The sequence below is a fragment of the Mirounga angustirostris genome, unplaced genomic scaffold (genome assembly GCF_029215605.1).
Source record: "Mirounga angustirostris isolate CCGP_5_RB_7025 unplaced genomic scaffold, mMirAng1.0.hap1 SCAF_13, whole genome shotgun sequence".
Lineage (NCBI taxonomy): Eukaryota > Metazoa > Chordata > Mammalia > Carnivora > Phocidae > Mirounga > Mirounga angustirostris.
In genome coordinates, this window is record NW_026991721.1 from 101,863,279 (window position 1) to 101,888,521 (window position 25,243).

At 38.0% G+C, this 25,243-nt stretch overlaps 1 protein-coding gene across 11 annotated transcripts in view; it reads right to left on the reverse strand.

Moving 5' to 3' along the window:
• The window catches only part of POU2AF2 (POU class 2 homeobox associating factor 2), a 497,177-nt gene that overhangs the window by 87,742 nt on the left and 384,192 nt on the right, over positions 1 to 25,243 (reverse strand). For all 11 annotated transcript variants that reach the window (XR_010407108.1, XM_064577479.1, XM_064577475.1 and 8 more), the window contains one exon: positions 17,016 to 17,134. Coding sequence is in view for 8 of the 11 variants with exons in the window: in XM_064577479.1 (XP_064433549.1) it covers positions 17,016 to 17,134 (119 nt within the window). In the remaining 3 variants the exon portion in view is untranslated. The remainder of the gene's footprint in view (positions 1 to 17,015; positions 17,135 to 25,243) is intronic.

The following is a 25,243-nucleotide window of genomic DNA, read 5'->3' on the forward strand; positions in this document are numbered from 1 at the left end:
GGTAGAAGCAATAAAATCCTCATTTAAGCTGGAATCTGGAAAACTAAAAAGACAACTGTCAAGGAGGAAGAGGAATGTCTGGTACATAGTAGGCGCTCAATAAATGGTTCTTGAATGGGTGAATAAGGGAAACTCCTCCTTCATTAAAAGACTGTTGCTGGGCGCCTGGGTGGCTCAATTGGTTAAGCGACTGCCTTCGGCTCAGGTCATGATCCTGGAGTCCCGGGATCGAGTCCCGCATCGGGCTCTCTGCTCAGCGGGGAGTCTGCTTCTGCCTCTGACCCTCCTCCCTCTCATGTTCTCTGTCTCTCATTCTCTCTCTCACAAATAAATAAAAATCTTAAAAAAAAAAAAAGACTGTTGCTATTTCAGAGAATTACATAGGTGAAAAAAATTATGTCATACAGCAGCTACATAATGTTATTCTTTTTTAAAAAGATTTCATGTATTTATTTGAGAGAGAGAGAGCAGCGGGGAGGGGCAGAGGGAGAAGCAGACTCCCTGTTGAGCAGGGAGCCCCACGTGGGGCTCCATCCCAGGACCCTGGGATCATGACCTGAGCCGAAGGCAGACGCTTAACCGACTGAGCCACCCAGGTGCCCCTATAATGTCACTCTTACAATATCCTTGGGAAATGAGTAGGTCAGGTGTTGTTGTTACCCCCATGTGCTGATGCAACTTGGAATTTGAAGAGACTTGCTCAGAACTGGTAAGTGGTGACCCTGAGCCACGGCCCCAGTCAGGCGATTCTAAATTCTGTGCGTTTTGTCACTTTTGATTTCTGTTCTCTGTAGCGCATGCATGCGTGTATGTGTGTGTGTGTGTGTGTGTGCACGCGCGTGTACGGGGAAGTACCCCAGTCTTCAGCAACGGCTATGTCCATGGTCTGAATGTTTATGCTTTCCCAGAATTCATATGCTGAAAATCTAATGCCTAAGCGGAGGACAGAGGGAGCTGGGCCTTTGGGAGGTGACTAGCTCATGAGGGCAGAACCCTCCCGAATAAGAGAAAATGGGTGTCCGAATAAAAGAGGCTGCAGAGAGCTCCCTTGCCCTTCTGCCCTGTGAGGATACAAGAAGTCTGTGACCCAGAACGGGGCCCCCCCGCCAGCCACGCTGGCTCCCGATCCGGACTTCCAGCCTCCAGAAGTAGGAGAACAAAGGTGTTGCTGTTCATAAGCCACCCTGTCGGGGGTACGTCGTTCCCGCGACGGCAGCGCCGACCGGTGCGCTCGTCCGTGTAGGCCGGGAGATTATTCAAGTTACCTCTGTTCCCGTTTTTCAGCTTCATCTTCGCCCCTCACTTGTAATGTCCATTCTGTGTCACATTACTTGTTCTAGAATAGTGACTGAAAAACAAACTCTTTGAAAGGAGAAAGGGGGATAAAAAAAAGAAAGATGATAAAGCTTTATTGCAAAGCTGCGGGTCCACTGCCTTTGTGTTGGAGAATTTCTTCGGCTAGAACATCCATCTCCTATGTCTGTCCTTTTACACATGTGCAACACATTTCAGAAGGACATGAGTGAGTTGAATGAAAACAAACATTCCGCTGCCACATCTGCCTCCCGCTCAGCGATGGGCTCTCAATTCTTCACGTGGAAATGACCAGTGGAACCAAGAGCAGGCAGGACAAAGAGGCAGCAAGGAGTTTCTTGGCAGAAGCAGTGATTCAAAGAACTAAAACAAACTCACACACCAGGGTGATGTTGTTCCTGGACCTTGGAGAAAACAGCTGAGACGAAGAGGTCTGGGTTTGACCAGGGAGAGCCTCTTTCTGAGTGTGACCTTTTCCTTCAGCATTCAGCCTTTGGAGACAATAGAGCAGAATCCCCGTTTTCAAACAATGGTTCCCCTCCCCCCTTCATTGTCACATGTTTGTGTAAGACTTCAGATCTGCAGATATATTATACTCAACATTTTCTGCCATCCAGGAGTTGACCGCAGGGAGAATAGAGGAGCATTTTTTGTTTATGTAATGTATTGTGCCTGAGAACCATTTGTGCTTTGGAGATAGCTCAGCAGTGTGTCCGTTTCTGCCTGCGGTTCTTGCCCAATGAAGTGCTCACTGCCTTGGGAGCTCCTGAGTCTGAGGAGAAGGACTACAGAGAGCTGCTAAGCCCATTTCTGGGACCTAGTACGTAGAAGGGTTGCCTGAACTCCCAGGTGCCCATATGAACAGGCTTGATCTGGAGATCTGGCCTTACTTGTGCCAGGAGGAAGAATTAAGCTTGAGAAACCCCCTCAGCCACAGCCCTCTCTCAGGGAGGCAGCCAAAGGCACTTCCTGTCAGCAGGTTACTTTGCTTTCCTTCATGGCGCCCTGATGACAACAGATTGAACAAGACGCTGCACACACTAATCTAACAAGGGCAACCCATACACCAGATAAACAAGGTCTCATGACCTCTGAGGTAGCCAGGCTCCTTCATGAATATCGATAGGGATCTTCTCTTAAGGAGTTTTAATACCACACACACACACAGAGGACAGTGAAACAGAGGGGGTAGGAGAGGAGCGAGAAGACACAGACACTGAGTCAAAGGCTGCAAAACCCCTGAAGTAGGGAAAGAGGGAGATTCTGACAAGACAACCCAGTTACCAGAGCTGCCACAGTATTTTTTCTGGATTGCATTTTTCTTTAGGGGCTGTGTTGAGGTATTGTTCACATGCAATAAATGACATACATTTAATGTGTAAAATTTGATAGGTTTTGACACATGTATGCACCTGTGAAATCATCATCACAGTCAACATAATAAACATGTCCATTTCCCCCAGAAGTTTCCTCTTGCCCCTTGGGAATCCTTCCCTCTTGCCCTTCCCTGTCCTCTCTCACTTTCCCTAGCCAAGTCATCCGCTTTGTGCCAGGCATTTTCCAGGATTTTATATTAGTGCAACCATACGGTGCATGCTCTTCTTATCTCTCATCTGTCATGCAGCATAATTTTGAGGTTCATTCATGTTGTTGCATGTATCAATAGTTATTCCCTTTTACTATTGAGAAGTGTACCATTATATGAACACTTTTGGTTTTTTCAAAAAATCCATTCACTTGTTGATGTACATTTAGATCACTCCCAATTCTCTGCTATTACAAATAAAACTGCTTTGAACATTTGTATACAAGTCTGTGTATGAATATGTGCAACTTTTCATATGCTTATTTGCCATTTATATATCTTAATATCCAACGGGTCTAAGCAGAAATAAAAGGAAAAGAGAGTATTTTGAACTGAATCAAAATGAAACTACAACATATTACAATTTGTGGGATGCTGCTAAACTGTTACTTTGAGGGAAATTCATAGCACTGAACACCTGTAAGAGAAAAGAAGGTGTTTTATAGATTTGTGGCCTCAGCCTACACATTACAAAACTTGGGGGAAGAAAAGCAAATGAAATCTAAAATATGGAAAAGAAAGGAAGTAATAAAGAGCAGAGCAGAAATCAGTGAAGTTAAAAACAGAAAAGCAATAGAGAAAATCAAGGAAAGCAAAAGTTAGTTCTTTGAAAACGTTCAAATATAACCGATGAAGCTCAAACCACATTGATCAGGAATGAAAAGGAGAAAGCACGAATTATCAATATCAGGAATGAGAGAGGTGTCATCAGTAAGAATTCTACAGATCTTAAAAAGATAATGAAGGAATATTATGAATACGTTATGCCAATAAATTTGACAACTTAAATGAAAAGGACCAACTTCATGAAAGATACAAACTATCAGAACTTATTCAAGAACAAAGAGGTAACCCAAACAAATTGTATCTACTAGAGAAATGAAATTTGAGGTTAAAAATTGTCCTGCACACATATCCAAAATCCGGGCCCAAATGGCTTCACTGATGATTTATACCAAAAATTTACAGAATCAATAACTGCAATTCTCTATAAAATCTTCAAGAAATTGAAAGAAGGAAATATTTCCCAATTCATTCTATGAGGCTAGCCTTACTCTGGTGTAAGCTAAAACATTTTAAGACAAAGCATGAACATCACAAGAAAAGAAAAATGCATAGTTGAAAAAATCCTTAACAAAATTTTATAAAATCGAATCCAACAATATACATAAAAAATAGTACATCATGACCAAGTGAGCTTATCACAAGAATGCCAGGTTAATAATTCCTCTGAAAATCAATCAATATAATTCACCATGATATAAACTGGGGAAAAAAAGAGAAAAGAAAAAGAAAAACTGTCTATCTTAATAGATGCAAAAAAAAGAGTATCTGACAAAATTTAACATTCATTTCTTCATAAAAACTCTCAGCCACTTAGGACTAGAGGACAACTTTTTCAATTTGATCAAGGGCATCTGGAGCTAACATCATATTTAATGGTGAAATGTTGAATACTTTTCCTCTAAAATAAGGAACAAAACAAGGATGTCTGTTCTCACCACTTCTATTCAACATTGCACTGAAGGTTCTAGACATGTAATACAGCAAAGAAAAGATATAAAAGGCATGCAGCCTGTAAAGGGAGAAATAAAACTGTCTGTATTCATAGCTACTTGATCATCTATATGGAAAAATCTTAGGAATCTACAAAAAGGCACTAGAACTTATAAGTGAATGCCTGATATAAGATCAATATACAAAAATCAACTGCATTTCTTTACACTAACAATGAGCAATCAGAAACAGAAAAAAACCCTACCATTTACAATCATATCAAAATAGGAAATATTTAGAGATAAATATAAAGACATAAATCTAGTAGGTAACATGCAAGACCTGTAACTGAAAACCAAGTAACATTTCTTAGAGAAATGAAAAACTTAAATAAATGAAGATATATGAATGTGACATATATGTGTGTGTGTGTGTATATATATGTATATATATATACCACATTCATAAACTGGCAGACTCAATGTTGTTAAGATGTCAATTCTACCCAAATTGATTTATAGATTCAAAGTTATCCCAATCAAAATCCCAGCAGAATTTTTGTAGAATTTGATTTTAAAATTCATTTTGAAATGCAACGAACCTAGAATAGCCAAATGACTTTGAAAGGACAAAAGGAAAGTTGGAAGACTTACAGTACTGACTTCAAGATTTATTATAAAGCTATAGTATCTAAGATATTGTGGTAATAGCATAAAGATAACAATCTTCAATGTGTGTGCACCTAATAACAAGCTACAAAACAAAATGATAGTAATGCTGATAAAACTTAAAGGAAAAATAGACAAATCTACAACTGTATTTGGAGATTTGAACATTCTTTCAGTAACTGATAAAAAGCGTAGTAGACAGAAAATCAGAAAGGATATAAAAGAGAACAGAAGAATATAAATGAACAACCTGACCTAATTAACCTTTATGGAACACTATCTGCAAAAACTACAGAATACTCATTCTTAAATACATATGGAACATTCACCAATATAGACTGTATGTTGGACCATACAATGAGCCTCAGTAAATTTTAAAAAGAAAGAAAGAGAGAAATCCCACAGACTATAATAGAATTAAATTGGAAATTAGCAACAGAGCTATCTAATTTATTAAAAGAACTCTAATTTATTTGGAAATTAATCAACACACTTCTAGATAACCTGTGGACAAAAGAAGAAACCAGAAAGAAAATTAGAAGATATTTTGAACTAAATATGAGTGAAAACAGAACATATAAAAAACTTGTGGGATGCCTCTAAAGCAGGGCTTAAGGGAAGTTTATAGCTTTAATATTTATATCAGAAAAGAAGAAATGATGAATTTTTCATTTTAAGAAGCTAGGAAAAGAAGAGCAAATTAAACCAAAGCAAAAGAAATAATAAAGACATGAGACATAATCAATTAAGACTGAAAATTTATGATAGAGAAAGCCAATGAAGCTAAAAATTGGTTCTTTGACAAGTTCAGTGAATGAGAAACACCAAGACTTATCAAGTAAAAAAGAGAGAAAGTGCAAATTACCAAAATAAGGAATTAAGAAACGAAACTACTCCAGACTTTCAAAATTCAAATGCCTATAGACATTCAAAGGATAAAAAGGGAATATAATGTATAAATTTATGCTAGTAAATTCAACAACTTCAATAAAACAAATTCCTTGAAAGATATAAATTAACAAAACTGACACAAGAAGAAATAATAAATCTGAATAGACTTATATTTATGAAAAATATTGAATTCATAATTTAAAATCCGTTCTCTATGGAAAGCCCAGCTGGTTACGCAGGTGAGTTCTACTAAACATTTAAGGAAAAATAATACCAATCCTAAACAATTTTTTTTCCCAAGAAATAGAAGAGGAGATAATACTTCTCAATTTATTTTATGAGACCAGAATTACCTTGACACCAAAACTAATGACATCACAGGCAAACTATAAACCAACCTCCCTCATGAATATATATATGCACAAACCTTATCAAGTAACTAGCAAATTTAGTTCAGTGACATAAAAAAAGTTAATACCTCACCGTCGACGGATATTTATTTCATAAATATAAGATTGGTTCAAGATTTGAAAATCAGTATCAGTTACTGTAACTTATCAGATTAGAAAAATAAAGGACAAAAATCACACAATTGCCATAGAGAAAAAAATATTTGTCAAAATGTAACACCCATTTATTTAAGAAAAAACCTCAGCAGCCTGCAAGTAAAAAGAAACTTTTTTTTCAGTCTGATAAAGGACATCTACAAAAAACCTACAGCTAACTTCTTCTTTAGTGGTAAAATCTGAAAAATTTCCCCCTAAGGTTAGAAATAAAGCAGAGAGGCTCACTCTCACTATTTCTACTTGACATTGATTGAAAAAGGATGAAAAAAGTGTCTTTGTTCATAGACAACATGTTCTATATACAGACAGCCCTAGAGAATCTATATAAAACCACTAGAACAAATAAGTGAGTTTAGTAAGGTTGTAGGATTCAAAATCAATATACAAAAAGTAATTGCATTTCTATATACTGGCAATAAACTTCTTTAAAATAAATTCAATATAATTTAGAAGAGCATGTAAAAGTAACAAAATATGTGTAAAATCTGTATACTGACAAAACACAAAAATACAAAAATATTTCTGAGAGACATTAATGGGGATCTAAATTAAGTGAAGAGTTATACCACGATCATGGATTGGAAGACTCAATATTGCTGAGATGATGACTCTCCTCAAATTAATCTATACATTCAACATGATTCCAGTCAAGACCCAGTAGGCTGTGTGTGTGTGTGTGTGTGCGTGTGTAGAAATTGGCATGTCATTTCTAAAATTTATCTAGAAATTCAAAGAATGTATGATAGCTAATATAATCTTTAAAAAGAAGAGCTGTACTATAAAGCTGCATTATATACACACCGTGTGCTCTTGGTGTAAAGACACACAGCTCAATAAGAGTTCAGAAATAAAACTACACCTTCAGAGTATGGTACCAAAGCAATTCAATGACAAAATGAAAGGCTTTTAACAAACAATGCAGGAGCCACTGGATATCCATATGAGAGGTGACCTCCAACCTGTATCTCACACTATACACAGAAATGAATTAGAGATGGCTAATATATCTGAACGTGAAAGGGGGTGAAAATCAGCCCTTGGAGGGTAAAAAAATCTTGGATATTACAACAGTTTGTGGCCCTCCAAAGGGTCATAGTACAAGAACAGATATACATTATATCTGTGGATATTAACACATTTCATGTTAGGGGACTAGCTGATTAGAAAGAGAATATCTAAAAAGACTCCTGTGGAAATACTGTTGGTATGAATTGTGTCTCTCAAAAACTTAGGCTGAAGTCATAACCCCTGGTACCTTCAAAGTGGTCTTGTATGGAAATAGGGTCTTTGCAGATATAATTAAGAAGCAAAGATGAGGTCACACTGGAGTAGGGTAGGTCCCTAACACAATAACACAATATGACTAGTGTCCTTATAAGAAGAGGGGAAGAGACATAGAGACAGACACACAGGGGAGAAGGCCATGTGAAGACAGAGAAGAGATTGCAGTAAAGTGTTACAAGCCAAGGAATGCCAAGGATTCCTGGCAAACCATCAGAAGCTAGCCAGAGGCAAGGAAGGATCCTCCCCTAGGGCTGTCAAAGACAGGAAGGCTCTGCCAACACCTTGATTTTGGACTTCAAGCCTCCAGAACTGTGAAACACTAAATTACACTAAATTTCTTTCTCTCTTTCTCTCTCTCTTTCTCTCTTTCTTTCTTTCTTTCTTTCTTTCTTTCTTTCTTTCTTTCTTTCTTTCTTTCTTTCTTTCTTTCTTTCTTTCTTTCTTTCTTTCTTCATTTGAGACACAGAGATAGAGAGAGAGAGCATGAGCAGTGGGAAAGGCAGAGGGAGAGGGAGAAGCAGACTCCCCGCTGAGCCAGGAGCCCGATGTGGGGCTCGATCCCAGGACCCTGGGATCATGACCTGAGCCAAAGGCAGATGCTTAACCATCTGAGCCACCCAGGTGCCCCAAAACACTAAATTTCTGTTGTGTTAAGCCCCTAGTTTGTTACTTTGTTATGGTGGCCTTAGGAAACTCACATGGGGGATGACAATGTAAAAAAGGTCAGGAAACTTTGTTCTAGAAGAAAACATAGGAGAATATTTTTGTAACTTTTTGTAACTTTTGGTTAGGCAAAGATTTTTAGATGGATCCAGAGAGCACTAGTCATAAAGGAAAAAAACAATGAAAATAGGTTTTCATCAAATTACACACTTCTGATTACCAAAAGGTCAGACCTGTTAAGATCATAGTTAAGAAAATGAACAGAGAACCCACAGACCAGGAAAAAATATTTGTCATAGATAGCTAACAAAGGACTTATAAGCAGAATATATGAAGAACTACAATTCAATAATAAAGAGGCAACTCAATTTACTAGTGAGCAAAAGACAAATAGTTCACAAAGGAAGAGATCTGTAAAGTCAATAAGCACGTGAAAATAATGCTCAATATCATCAGTCATCAGAGAAATGCAAATTAAAACCACAATGAGGTACCACAACACAGCCACTTGCATGGTACAATGAAGAAGACTGATGACTCCGAATGTTGGTCAGGGTTTCTCATTAAGTTAAACATGTATCTATCCTCTGTCCTTGCAATTCCATTTCTAGGTGTTGACCGAAGGGATATGAGTAAGTATACAGCAAAAACTGTAGACAAATATTAACAGCCAAAACCTGGAAAACAACTCAAATGTCCATTATCAAGAGAATGGATCAGTAAACCTTAGGGCGTTTATACAATGCCTACGACTCAGCAATGAAAAGGAAGAAATGACGGATGGGGTCAACAACATAGATGGAGCTTGAAAATATTTTGCTGAGTGAAAGAAGCCACACCCAAAGTGTACCTACTATACTCTTCCATTTATATGAACCTCTGGAACAGACACAAATACACTCTATAGTGATAGAAATCAGACCAGTGGATTCCTGCCCGGAGGGACAGTTGAGGGGGTTCATGTCAAAGGGGGCACAAGGGAACTTTCTAGTGATGGAACAATTCCACAGCCTGAGGGAGGTAGAGGGTATGTGTGCGTGCACAGGTTAAAACTCATCAAGCTAACAAAGTAGTTAATGTCTGTGCATTTTACTGTTCCACTTGGCGGAGGTCAGGGAAATGGCCATTCTCCTTGATGTGGCTAGGTCAGCATGGAGAAACCCTGTGGGCTCCTAAGTGGAGGAAGCACTGAAACTTCTCAGAGTGGAATGCTTTTTGCTTTTTGATAGCTGTGTGGATGCAAGGGCAAGCGCCATGCGAGCACATGGGCAGCTCAGTGCCAACATGTAAAGCCTATGTTCTCCTGTGTCTAGAACCATCTATCTCCCCGGAAGCCTAAACTCTCTTACACACCCGGTTGTTGTGTAGGTAAATCAAAGGAAGTGCATCACGAGCCTGTGTAAAGAAAGTCAATTCATACACTGGAAAGTCTTACTAAAAGAAGTAGTGGAAGGGTCTAAAACTCCCATACATTTACAAGAATGTTGACAGCATTGAAACAAACCCTTTCCATAATGGGCCCCAAACTCTCTTAAAAAGCCCGCATTTGGGGTGATCATTACACTTGTTTTCTTCCCATTTCTTGTTCAGAATGATTTTCCTAAGGGAAGGGACCATCTACTCTACCACTTGTTTCCCCTTATCTTATATGAAAAGGGTCCTTTACTTTCTAATTCCTTTTATAGAGCCGATTTTAATTAATGGTGATAACCGCCATCCTCCTCTCTAGCACAAAGACCTGGCTGGAGAAAAGCCACAGCTAGTAACTAATGGGCACACATTGTTACGGGTCAGAGTTAACATTGCCGGGAACAAACTGAGCTGTGAGCTTACAATAAAGTCCCACTTATTCTTTTCACCCTATTTCAGCAGCATCTCAAAGCAATTTATTTCATTGGTAGGTGGTATGATTGGTGGATTCTTTAATATTTCTTTGTAAGCTTGTAAAGACTTTCTTTATTGTTGCTCAGTGGTTAGAATGGCATTTCATCCAGAACCTAGCACTTGATACAATATTATCCATTATCCATATATGTGTGTATATATATATATACACACACACACATACTATATATATATGTGTGTTTATATACATATATATGTGTTTGGAATGTAATTTGAGTATATATATATATATATTCCAAACTGCTTTTCAAGCCCATGACAGCATGTATCTGTAAATTGCTCTTACAATGAGGTGACACATGTTCAGCTGAAAGCAAATTCTCCCTCCTCTGAGTCCTGTAGCATGTGGTGTCCTTCCTGGCCTGGGGTTAGAGCTGGTAAGCTTTCAGAAGTACAAGGCTGCATCGCCCAAACCTGTTGTAGTTAGGCAGTCAGCAATCCCTCCATCGCTCAAAGTGCCTGTTTCCTAACTTGTAACTCTCACCTTTCTCCTGAGTAAGACGATCGGTCAGTTAGGTGGGGACCCCGTGGAAGAGGAGATCTACTCCTATGGGAGTCTATACCCTGTGGCCTATCCTGTGGCTACCTTTGACTGAGCTCTACTGTAGGGTCTCTTGAATCTTCTGTTGCTGCAACCTCTTTCTCTGTCCCTGTTTCTTAACAGAATGTCACTCGGTGTAGGCACAATGTAGACACTCAGTTTGTGTTTGATGAATAAACTGAATGCCTGCTTGTTTTGACAGTTTCCCTTCTTCCACGGGACTTACAGAGCTCTCTCTCAGGAGGCACTGAGTTCCATACAATGCTCTATTCTTTTTGCTGGGCCTCTTCCAGTCACCCAAACACTCAGCTTATATTCCAGTCTTTAGTATTGAGGCTTTACAAATTTGTTCTTTACCCATTGGCTGCTATAATTATATATCATCTTTACAAATGTACCCTGAGGCATATTCTAAAATCTTTTCTCCGGGAAGCCAACATTTATTGATCCAGGCAGTGTGCCCTACGTACATCATGTAGGTGTTCAACACTCATTATGTAATTGAATCCAAACTAAATTATCCCCATTTTATAGGTTAGGAAACTGCGGACCGAGAAGCTTAAGGAATGGATCCAAACATTCGGGACAGACAGCATGCTACCAATGCTCTATTCCACTACTTCTTATACCACAGGTTTCTCTGACAAGAGTTATTTGAGGATGGTGGGAAGCTTGTTAAATATTACAAACACAGTGCTAATGGAATTGAGTGATTCCACTCTGTTCTCTGGGCTCCACAGGGGAGCTGTGTTAGGGTGGGCAGGTCTGGGTGCCCTGACATCTTGTGAGGACAGTATGACCCATCACTCCCTAGGCCTCCTCACTACCCTCAAAGTCACATTCTGTTCATCACTTTCCTTTAGAACCACTCATAAGCATTTCTTCTTTAAGTGTTTGCAACCCGTGTTTGGTTTCCAGATTAAGCAGCAGGCTACACATTTCCTACGGACTCCATTAGAGCCTGCTGTGTGATGCTCTTACCTGCTTGCTGAGAACTATCCCCAGATTTCTGTGATCTCTTGAGTTTTGTTCTTTGGCTCAAGGCAGAGATGCAGGACCATCCCAATAATGCCACTGGAGAGATATATTTTTAAATAGTTGCCTGTACCAACTCTGAGGAAGCCACAGGATTCATTCTGATAAGCCAAGTTCTTTGAGAACAGAAACTGTGTCATATTTATCCATGTATTGCTGGCACCTGGCGCAGTTCCTGGCACAGAGTAATCAAGAAGTGTTGGCTTCCTAAGGTAATTAGATGTCATTGTTTGGTGCATTAGAAAGCAGTGTCAAACTCTAGTACCCGAGTGAGAGGAACATCTGTTTCTGGAAAGCTGAATTTACTCCCTAGTTACCACTTCCGTTTATTTAAGATAGAGCTGAGATAACATAATTGGCATTAAAAAGGCCATTTTCCCCTACTGCTATTTCACTTTCTTATAGATTTCAAAGATGTGAGCTGATGTTTTTCTGGGTGCTTCTATGTTTTCATTTCATACAAGAGAGTTCCATTTGGGAAGCTATAGAAATGTAAAACTATAAAAATTCATGTGAATTCTGGAAACCTAAACCTGGACAGAGCTAGAGACCTAGAGTATGCAGCTATAGAAGGAAGTTAAATAAACAATTCTGCTTAGAAGGGTAGGACTGTTATGAAATACTTGGTGAACAGACACGTCTTTCTGCCTGAGCTCACCCAGGAACTGGTTCATGAACAGTGCTTCTCCAGGCCAGAGCCTCCCAGATTTCTCTTTCCCCAACTCTCCACTAGCAATGTGAACACAATAGGTGCTTGACAAGTGTTGACTGAAAGGATTTATGAGGGGATTAATGAAGAAATCAATATTTTTTAAGAGACAGAGAGCAGGGGGAGGGGCAGAGGCAGAGAGAATTTTAAGCAGAGCCTGATGCAGGGCTCGATCTCAGGACACAGATCATGACCCGAGCTGAAATCAGGAGTTGGACGCTTGACTGACTGAGCCACCCAGGTGCCCCCAAATGACGTTTCTCTTAATTTAAAAAATGATCAGGATCAAGAAGCCTGGGGATATAAGAGATCTATTTCTTGGACGTATATTTTTCTTAGGTGTTAGAGGGTGAAGAGGATTGTGGGTGTATTTGGGTCAAGGTTTCTGCCCTGTGAAGGCCATGCAGGAACACCCCTCAGAGGTGAGTGTTCTGTGCTTACCCCAGCTCTGCCATCTGTTTGTCTATGTGCACCCTCACCCCACGTGCCTAAGGAATATGGTGTGTGCTAAGGGATAATGGATCCCATTTGACTGCTTATAAAATACTCAATTTCACTTATTAAGACCAATGGTCAGAAGGTCAGTCTGAACTCATGGCAAAGCTTAAGCAGAGAACACCAAAAACAAACAGAAAACAAGTAGCAGCTGTGGCATCCATGGCTATTGATGCTGCTGGCCCATCCGAGCTTGGGCAGAGGCTGCCTCCTGCTTAGAACTGCATGGAATAGGAAAGAACGCTGAGGCTGGAACATAAGCGAGGCTCCCTGAGGGCTAACACAGGGGTGGCTAAGCGTCTTAGATCATCACACTCTCAGACAAAGTAGAAATGGTTTCTGCGAATACTTTGAAAGCAAAATTTAGGGAATTTCAGGAGGAATGTGGTCCAAAGTTAGGATTCTTGCTTTTTCTGTCTGAGTTACGGGTTTTCTTTCTACACCCCCATCCCCAATCATCTATCATGGATTTACCTGTCACCGTCCATCTGTCTACCATCTATGTTTGTATCTATGCATGGGTGTATCTGTCATCTATCTACCTACCCATCTATCTATCTACTCAATGAAGTAGGATGAAATCATTTACAAAATTATGCATATAATAAGATTATATTAGGAACCAGGCCAATCCTGACTTTCTTACTCTTGTTTCACTCACATTTGTTTAGCTTCTATTGCTTAAGACACTTTCTTACAGTATATAGTGCTCATCTGAACAAACCCCCTTCAAGTCTTATTTGCCCAAATACATTAATTTTTTTTACATTGTATTAGGCCTTCTTCATTAAGACTGTATGTTTATGAGGACAATGATTTCTTTGTGTTCCTTGCTGTTTCTCTGGACCTAGCATAATGCCTTTATTGTTAGGTGCTCATAAAGATTTATTAAATGTAAGATTACAGGAACAAAAGAATGAAATGAATAAATGAATTTAGTAAATGTATTTGAATCCAGCAAAATACCTACTACACTATTACCTATTAGTGTGGGTCTTGGAATAGGACAGATACGAGTTATGTGCATCCTACTTTTTATTAGCTGTGGGAATGTGGACGGATGACATCTTCTCAAAGCTGGTGTCTTCATCTGTGAAACATTTTAAATAAAAATGCATTTTGATCATCAAAGCTGGTTCCTTGGCCTCTGATTATCTTCCTTTATTGCCTGCTAATTCTATTCCCTTTTAGCATTATGAATATGCAAATTTGGCATAGTCCCAGGGAAGTTTCATTATAAGTTCAAATTTTATGTTTAAGAAAGTATTTTGATTAGGAAGCTACCCCTCAGTAATCATTACACTTAGTTTTTTTGGGAATTCTCTGATCTTAGACAAAGGATTTAACATTTTAAGAAAAAGATGTGGATCTTTTTTTTTTTAAAGATTTATTTATTTATTTGAGAGAGCGAGAATGAGAGAGAGTACATGAGAGGGGGGAGGATCAGAGGGAGAAGCAGGCTCCTCACTGAGCAGGGAGCCCGATGCGGGACTCGATTCCGGGACTCCAGGATCATGACCTGAGCCGAAGGCAGTTGCTTAACCAACTGAGCCACCCAGGCACCCAAAAGATGTGGATCTTAATCTGAGCAAGATATGATCCCAGTACACTTAATTCCCAAGACTAATGCATTAGGTCTGTGGAATTTAAATCAAAGTAGTTTGTACATGTGTCCTGGGGCCTCTTGTGGAGCTTGTTTCTGGGGAGGGGAGTAGTCCCTCCTCAGAGGTGAGGAGTCGTGACAGGGACATCCAGCCTGGACCTCATATTTGCCAAGATCCACCACTTTACAGTTCGAGATATTGTCTTATATACAATCATCATAATCATGTGTTAAAAGTGCTGATTTGTTAAATATAATATTGAAAGTAATATTCCACAAATTTTCTTTTTTTTTGCCATTCATGTTTAAAAAAATATTAAATCCTCAAGAAATAGAAATGACTTGCTTTCCCTCAACTTTTGAAAGCTCTGTTCGTCTGTGAGGCCAACTTTGTGTTTCTGTGACAGATATTTCCATAAGAAGCTATGCTTTTGCATAGGCCATACAACTGCTTGGATTTATCTCAGAAAAGTGAGGCAGAGATCTCTTTGCCACATTGCTTTTTAATCACCCAGTCACTAGATGATATCCAGTAGTAGGATTAGTGATAATTACTCTGGATTGAAAACTAAGTGCTCTTGACATGTTGCAAGCTATACCTCGTCCCTCTGTGCCAGAGACAGGACTTCCTTGGCATTATCTACCAACCGCAGAAACCTAAGCTCTTAAGAAATCTCATGGGAAATGTTTGCTTCTGGCAGTGGTGATCTAGGTAATTTGGACAGAACTGATATATTTCAGGAAGATATTTTTAAATACGTAGACTTGTCCACTTTTCCATGTGTCACTTTTGCTTTATATATTTTCATGTCAAATTAGTAGCTATATATGTATTAAGAATCTTTATTTCTTCCTATTAAAGAAAACCTTCTGCCATTGTGAAATGACCCTCTAGCTGCAGCAATGCTTTTTGCTTTAAAGTAATTTGTTATTTGTTATCTTTCTATACAGCTTTTCTAGATCTACTGGGTTTTTCTTGAGTTGAACTAAAATATTTTATGATATTCAATAAGGTTCATAGAAAGCCAGATTACCCTTATTTTATCCTAATACATTTAATATTGATGCTCTGTGAAGTGAACAACTGTGATATTTTCTGCTCTGTATCCCTATTTATATGGCTGTTATAAGAGCTTCTTTGTTCTCACATGACCTCACCCCTGTGACTGAGCATCTGACCCAAACTGAGCCAGTATCATTTTTTTTTTGCAGATTTTGACTAGAACTGAGAGCGTCAGTCCTTATTTTGTGCTAGAAGTTATAAAGAATACTTAGGAGATTTTGGTACCCATGTTTTCCCGTTATGTACAAGAGAGCCATCTTTAGTGAGAGAGAAGAAAACTTAGCTGAGAGATGAGGGGTACAAAAAGGGGTAGGTGGGGTGCATTTGGGTTGCTAGCTTCAATTGTCCCTGAAACCACCTGGGTATCTGCTATTTCAAAGGTCTTCTCTTGTCTCAATCTTTCCTGGATTCTGAGACAATAACCCCAATCTTTTTTTTTTTTTTTTAAGATTTTTTCTTTATTTGCGAGAGAGAGAATGAGAGACAGAGAGCATGAGAGGGAGGAGGGTCAGAGGGAGAAGCAGATTCCCTGCCGAGCAGGGAGCCCGATGTGGGACTCGATCCCGGGACTCCAGGATCATGACCTGAGCCAAAGGCAGTCGCTTAACCAACTCAGCCACGCAGGTGCCCAACCCCAATCTCTTGCTCAAGCTAGTTGAAGTTGGATTTCTATCATTTACAACTAAAAGAGTTTTTATAAATGTGTTCGGCAATGAACCATCCATTTTGGCTATAGGAAGATACTAAGCCATGGTTTTTAGAAAATGAATTTCAACTAGAGTCTCAGTGGTGCCAGCTACAGTTCTGCTCTGTAATTTTAAGACACAAGATGGTAGGCAGGGCCATCTAGGAATTAGCAAAGTCAGTGTAACTTCTTCTAAGCAACATTGTCTGGAAAAGTGTTTTATCCCATAGGGTGTACACACAAAGCCTTACCTTTGGCTTTTGACGAAAGCCACTATGTGCAGAACCTGAAATCAGTGAGCACCAGTTGTGAAACATCACTCTACAGGCATGATGCCAACCTCTTTAGGCAAACAGAACAGTTAAGAGTATGAAACCAAAAAGAACGTGCATGATTGGGGGTGAGGAAATGAGTCTGAAGTAGGTTCACTCTGAGGCTTTATATAACTGTAGCAATATTTGTAGAGTATTTATCAAATCCTATTTTTTCCTCTTTAGAGAACAGAAATTACCTTCAGTCGTTGAAATCGGCTTTGCTCTTTGAAGGCTTGATTTGTTACCCCGTTTCTCTTTCTGGATTCACAGAGAGCTGCCCGGTTCCTACAGTCTGCCAACAGCTTGGTTCCAAACCCTGTGGCAGCAGAAAAATAACACAGCCAATAAATCAGAAGGATTCCAAACAGACTCTAGGTCCAATATGTGTTTGTGTCTATTTAACTGTAAGAATATTATGCTTTTCTTCTTGTCAGGAGTAAGACAGGGCTGTTTTAAGGAGGGGTAAAATCATAGGAAACGAAGCTAAGACGTAAGTCAGTCATGAATTACTCTTCTCACTTCTGCCTCTGCGTCTGGCCTGTCAAAGCAGCAGAAATTAGGAATTCAGATTATATAATATAATTGGGCTTCAGAGGAATATTTACTCAATAATGTCTTATGAAACTTAGTTTGCAAACTTCAACTCACGTTGAATACGACTCTAAATCACATGATTAAACTGACACTGAAAACTGACCCAAGTGCCACAAACAATAAGTAAAAATAAGAATGAAGTAGTTCCTTATTTAGCTACCATAATTAGAAAACGAAGTATTTTGCATAAACACATTTTCTAAATAACCAAATATTTTTTAAATTACTGAAACTTAAAATTTTTAGGATTTCTAAAGAACTATTTCTAAGTCATATATTTCCTTGTCTTACTATATAGAATAGGAAATAAAATAAAACTTGTTTATTCAGTAAATATTTATTAAGAACCTACTATGTGCCAGGCACCGTGAGAGGTCCCCAAACTATGAAGAGCAAGACACATATGATCCCAAACCCCATGAAGACACATCTTAGCCATTTTCTAAGGACTCATGAGTTATTATGAATATGCATTACAGACATGAGGTTTCCAAGCGCTTCTGACTTACTCAGGGCTCAACATCTTGTTAGTTTTGTTGTGGTCAAATCCAACAACTTTTTATTTTTTTTGCTTCATGACTTCTAATTTTGGAGTCTTATTTAATAAGACTTTCTACAGTACTGGGTCACAAAAGAGTTTTCCTATATTTTCCTCTTTTGCTTATCATTTGATTCAGAGTCTAGCTCTGTGTATTGTACGAAAGGATACGGCTTTGTCTTCATATCATCACATCTTTTTTTTTCCTATAGAGGTCCTATTTATTCTTTGTTAGGTAAAATCCTAAATATCGTATAGGTTTTTGTTGCACTCGTAAGAGGTATAATATTTCCTAATTGACTACTATTGGTATAGAGGAATTCTACTGAATTTTGTAAGTTGATCTATCCGGTGATAAAGCTAACCTCTTACATCACTTCTTTTTGTTTACCTGTTGATTCTGTTGGCTTTTCTGGTTAGATGATTATATTTTCTGCATATGATGAAAGTTTTAAGTAATTTTTTTTTTATAATCTTTATATCTTAGCTTTTTTTTTTGCTGTCTTATAGGTAACTGACTAACCAGGACTTTGTAAAACATAACGGTAAGCATCTTTGGTTTGTTTCCAGTCTTAACGGAAAGTTTTAAAACTTTTCTGCTAAGAATGATGTTTGCTTTAGGTTTTTGGTACTTGATCTTTATTAAGTTAAGGAAATTTCCTTTTGTTATTCCCAGTTTTTTTGAGAAGTGTTTTAAAATTACATATAGTTATTCAATTTTATCAAATTATTTTTTCTGTATCAGTTGAGATACTCCTATGATTTATGTCCTTCAGTTTATTCATATGGTGAATTACACTGACATATTTCTGATGTTGAACCAACCTTGGGTTTCTGGAATAAAATCCACTTAAACATAGTGTAGTATTTTTAATACACTTTTGGGTTTGCTTAGCAAATATTTTTATTTAGGATCTTTTACTAGTGTTTCTGCGTAGCCCTGTAATTTTCCTTCAGTGACCTGTTCTTACCTACTTTGGGAATCAAGGTTAAACTAGTCTCATAAAATGAGTTGAACAGTGTTTCTTATTTTTTCTACATTCCATAATGACATATAAAATAAGGATATGTTCTTTGAATATGTGATAGCAACTTATCTCTAAAATTATCTTGAGGTTTGAGACTTTTGCTGTGTGGAAAACCTCACTACAATTTCACTTTTTAAATTGCTACTTGTTTATTTGGGCTTTCAATTTATTTTTGAACCAATTTTGACCATTTTATATTTTTCTTTTTGTTTATGTAGTTACTGTGTAACTGTTATTCCCTTAGTTTCTGTTGCAGCTGTTCTTGAGAGCTTGTTTGGAGGTTCCAGCGGGGGAGCGTGGCTACTTGTAGACCCTTGACTGAAGAATGGTCCTCCTCTGTCCGGGAAGGGCATCCTCTTGGAACTTCTGGTTCAGCAGGAGGGAGGGGACAGCCGCCTAGCCAGCCAGATCAGCATAATCAACCCTGGCTGTCGATCAGTGGAGTGACAGATGTTGCAGCCAGATCGCCCCCACATCCAGCTGTTCTTCTCTTTTCCATAATGTAATAATTTGTTTGGGTACTTATACAGGATATAATAAATAAATTTATGAATTAGAGAATACTATGTGACATATATACACAACACTATATGAGATACTGCATATAACATATACACAATATATGATATATATTACATACAAGGTAAAAATACACTGTATCACATGATTCTATATGCTTCTATATACACGTTCAATTACAATAACATAAGTACAATCTATAATAGAAAGATATATGTAATAATATACTACATCAAGTATAACTGAAAGTTAAAAGCTATTATATATATTATAGTTACTACTCCCTTTCATTCTGTAGTTATCTATCTCTGCCCTGAGAGCCGCCTCTCCCTCGCTGGGCTCCCCACCCGTGACAGTCGCACCCTCTCTACCAATGGTTTGTTTCTGTTACACATTTCTTCATAGAACCAGTTTCAGACAGTTAGTCTTCTCTATTTCTCTTTTGTTCTTTCACTGATTTCTCCCTCCTATCCTTACTGTTTCCTTTTTTGGTCCTTTGGGGGTGTGTGCTTGTTGCTCCTTTTTCCAGATTCTTGAGTTGAATGCTTAATATTTTTTTTCAGTCTTCCTTGTTTGCCAGCAAACGTATTCCAAATGAGAAATTTCCCACTAAGTACTTGTTTAACTGTGTTCCAAAAATTTTGGCATGTAGTATTTCCTTTATGAGTTATGAGTATTTTGTAATTTTCCTTATGGTATTCTTTTTAACCCAATGGTTATTTAATAGTATGTTACTTAGTTTCCAGGTATAGAAGATTAAAAAAAAAAGGTCTTTTGTCACTGGATTCTAATTTTATTGCATGATGAGCAGAGAATATAGTCTGTGTGATGCTGATTATTTGTAATTTAACACAGAGTTTTGTAAATATTCCATGTTTGCTCAAAAACAATGCATATTCTCTGTTGGGTATAAAATTCTATACGTCTGTTGGTTTGATCTTATCAATCATGTTATTCAAGTCTATAATCTTTTGCTTGTTTGGCTTTTTGTTTTTGCTTGATTGAAAAGTTTCTGAAAGGGTTGTGTTAAAATCTTCAATTAGTTGATTTGTACTCTGCAGGACAATACTTATATATTTATAGGATATATTCTTAGGCACACATATGCTCATTATCCTTATACATTTGATTTATCATTCTTTTTACTAATATATAACATCTCACATAACTCAACTAGGGAAATACCAGGGAAGTGAGAAAATTCTAGATGGTACAAATATGAGGGGATTTAGTAATCAATCATTTGTAAATGAGAAGGTGGCTTCCATGGATAACTCTCCCATTTTTAGCCTGGAAATCTGGGTGGATGACAATATTAATTACTATAAGATATACTGGAGGGCAAGAAGGGGCAGAAAAGATTAAATGAGCAAACATTTATTCTTTCATTTATTTCTTCATTAAGTAAATATTTACAGAGTGCTTATTATATGTCAGGTAGTGTACCAGGCATATTTTCCCAGAAAGTTTTCAGGTTAAGTTTAAGATAAATTAGTCCCATAACCCCATCAAAGTTTTGCTCACAAAGCACCAAAGTATAAAGACAAATTATAATGTAGCTATTCATATGCAAGCAATTGAATGTGGTGGGCTTTCTATAGTGCATAGTGGAAGTTCAGCTTAATAAAATCTCCAGTCATCCTTAGGGAATTCCCAGGCTATAAGTAGGCTTAAGATAATTAGCATGATTTACAAACTACAACTTGATTCCAAACTAAAAAATATTCAGCTTATTCTTGTAAATGTAATGATCCGATCTCTTAGCACCCAACTGGACCTACAGTATATCTTCTTTGAAGGTTTCAAACTTCAACAATCACATGAATCACCTGGCGGCTTGATAAAAACGCAGATTCCTAGACTCCAACTCCAGAGATTCAAGAGGTCTGCAGGGAACCCAAGGATCTACATTTAACAACCCCCTCTGCTTATTATGATACTAAAACTATATTTTGAAAAATGCTTCTGTATACTCTACTAGTTCAAATTATAGGATTTTAATAAACAAAGAAACAAAATCAAAAACTTGCTGCCTCCCAGGTTGGGAATGGACAATTGGTATACCTGTAGACTTATTTGGATGTGATCTTGTTTTTCAGGGATTGCAAATTTACTTCTTAAATACATTTAGAATGTTAAAAAATGTATTAATGCAATCCAAGGGAAATAATCTTCATAGAAGGTACGAAAAACATAATTTTCTTACATTTCTAGCTATACAGTCTCCAAACTAGCCTTGATTTCATGCCCACATAAAGGCTTTATTTATTTATATTTATTTATTTAGGCTTAATTTTTTAATATTTATTTAATTTTTTATTTAAGTTCAATTTAGTTAACATATAGCATATAATTCATTTCAGGAGTAGAATTTAGTGATTCATCAGTTGCATATAACACTCAGTGCTCATTACATTAGGTGCCCTCCTTGATGTCCTTCACACAGTTACCCCATCCCCCCACCCACCTCCCCTCCAGCAACCCTCATTTTGTTCTCTATAGTTAAGAGTCTCTTATGGTTTGCATCCCTCTCTGTTTTTATCTTATTTTATTTTTCCTTCCCTTCTCCCATGTTCATCTGTTTTTGAAATCCACATGAGTGAAATCATATGGTTTTGGTCTTTCTCTGACTGACTTACTTCGCTTAGCATACTACCCTCTAGTTCCATCCATGTCATTGCAAAAGGCAAGATTTCATTCTTTTTGAAGGCTGAGTAATATTCCATCATGTGTGTGTGTGTGTGTGTGTGTGTGTATACACACCACATCTTCTTTATCTATTCATCTGTTGATGGACATCTGGGCTCTCTCCACATTTTGGCTATTGTTGGTAATGCTGCTATAACATTGGGGTGCATGTGCCGTTCGAATCACCATTTTTGTATCCTTTGGATAAATAAGGCTTTATTTTTTTACTGCTAGGGATTCCTCTTTTAATAACATCAGGCTCAGTGACTTCGCAGAATCTTCTTACCGGTCCCTTCCATTGTGGAAGGGGGCTGTCTTGTTTCTTGTTAGTTTCTTGGTTTAGGAAAAAGAGAGTAGTAAGCAATTTTTCTAGTTTTCTCTGTTGGCTGAGAAGATAAAAATTTACTCATTTTGACCCTGCTTAAATATTATTTTCTCCTCTAGAAACATGCAGCAAGGCACAGTATCCTGTGATTTCTGGAAGCATCTTGGGAACATTCTGGGGAAAAAAAAAATCCCATGATCACCCCTTATCTATAAGGATATTTTTTTTCCTCCCCCCCACTTAGGAAAACTCTCTAATTTGCTTCCTGCTGACAACTGAAGCAGGTTTGGGAAGCTATTCAACTTTAATAATAAGAGACTCTATGTAGATTATGATCTGCTTAAATTCAGAACTGCTTTAGGATTAAGATGCAGAAGTAAAATTGAAAATAAGGCTAAAATTGAATCAAGTTTAATATCCATGGCATTAAAGGGATAAAGACAATCATTATCTATTAGCAGATATGGACCTTTGGACCAGGATAATGAGATTGCCCCCAAACTGAACATTCCGTAGATAGGGTAGTGAATAAGCATATATGATAAGCCATTCTGTTTAGGCCATCCAGTTAGAAAATTATAACAATTTATGGGGAAGAAATGTATAAGTGACTTTTCATAAAATATTCTGAGCTGACAACTAGATTAAATGGAAAAACATGTAGGAGATTGGAAGAGGGCCATCGCGAATGGAAAAGTACACACTGAACAGAAATGAGCGCCATCAAACACAGGGCTGTGGGGGGACCTGGATTTAATCCAACAACAAATGAAGAGACCCTGCAGCAGAATGAAAGTGAAGGCACACACGAGGCTGGGAGACAAGAGGAGGACACAGAAGTGCCCGTGATTTGAAAACCTAGGAACACATAAGTATTTCCCATAATGAAAAGCAACTGTTACGTTTTACTGACTGCATCTGGTGATTAGCGCCTACAGTATCTTATCTGCTGATCTAATAATGTCTTATCAAAATATTAATGATCTCACTAAGTAGGAATTGTTAATATTATGCCCAGGTGGGCAGCTAGTGATACTTCCAGTCTTCTAAATATTTATTAACCACTTGGTTGATTAGTTGTTCTGGAATTTTGACAGGGACTGGTATTGGCTCCACTGGCTTCTATTTCTATCCCTTTCTTTCCTTCTCTTTGAAAACCAGAGTCACATTTTCCAGTCTTAAGTTCTGTTTATTCGAAGATACACGTTGAAGACTGAAGCCACAGTGAGATCATCGCGAACACACACCGGACTGGCTACACTGAGAAAGCCTGACTGTGTTCAGTGTCCTTGAGGATGTAGAGTAACTGATGCTCATAACACCTGCCAGCGGAAATTGAAAAAGGACGAAAATCACTTTGAAAAACAGTTTGGCACTTTCTTAAAAAATTAAGCATATACTAACCAAATGACGCAGCCATTCTACTCCTAGGTGTTTACCTAACATAGCTGAAAACATGTTCAGACAAAACTTGTGTGCAAATGGCCACAGCTGCTTTATTTATGGTGGCCGGATACTGCAGGCAATTCTGCTGGCATCAATACGTAAATGGCTACATAGATTATGGTAGATCCATGCAGTGGAATTCTACTTAGCAATAAAAAGAAAAGAACTATTTGTACACAAGACGACGTGAATGAATCTCAAAATTGCTATCATTTAGCAATTCTTTCATTAAGAACCAGGAAAAAAGAGAGTCCATATTACTCCATATATTTAAAACTAGAAAATATAAACAAATCTATTGTGACAGAAAACAGTTCAATGGTTTCTGGTGATGGGGGGGACAGGCAGGGGAAGATGGAATTAGAGAGGGCACCAGGAAACTTGGGGTGATAAATTCTCAATTATGATATAGTCATATGTCACCAGTAATCAAGTTGCATACTTTAAATATGTGCAGTTTATCATATGTCAATTATGTTTCAGTAAAGCTGAATGAAAAGTAAAATAAAGGGCTTGCTCTTCACTGTTAGTGTCAGGAAAAGACAGAATGCATTTCAGAAGACAAGTATGGGAGGTCCCAAAACTTGTGCAGAAAGAACCCTAAGGGTTTCATAGTCTCTGCTCAAACTGGTTTCACCTATATTTTTAGGTAACAAATACATACTTTGTAGCTGGCAAACAAGTTAAATTGTATGATAACCATAAAGGCTTTGGTATGGTGACAGCCACACACACAAAAAATGATCAAGTACATAAATGTCCCATTAAATGCGGTAAAAACAGCACCGACTCAAGAGAAGGATGACCTGACTTCTGGTTGGAGTTTCCTCTGACACATCAGAGACAAGCTGCTGGTGTGGGACTGGGTGAGCCTCTGTTTTCTGCTCTGAAATATGATTATGTATACTGTGAGTAGAAATAGAATTATGGGAAAAACCCCCATGTTGTGAAGCTTCTTTGCTCTAATTTTTAGCATAGATTTCCTTTGCTTGAACCCAAACTATACTCCCTCTGGGCAGCCCTTAAGCCTGTGGTCCTTTTTTTAAATGCAGATTCTGAGGCCACAGGATATCGAGAAAGTCTGAGGCAAGGCCCAGAAAAGTACAACTTATCAGTAGGTGGTCTGAACACCATGTTTGATTCTCTAGTCTGATAACAAAAAAAGGATATCTCGTCTGTACCATTTCTCCAAATTACATACTATTAAATCGACTAAACAGCCCCTCAACAGGATACCAGCTTTTTAAATCACAGGGTCTTTCAACATCTTCTCTCTTCATGAGGAAC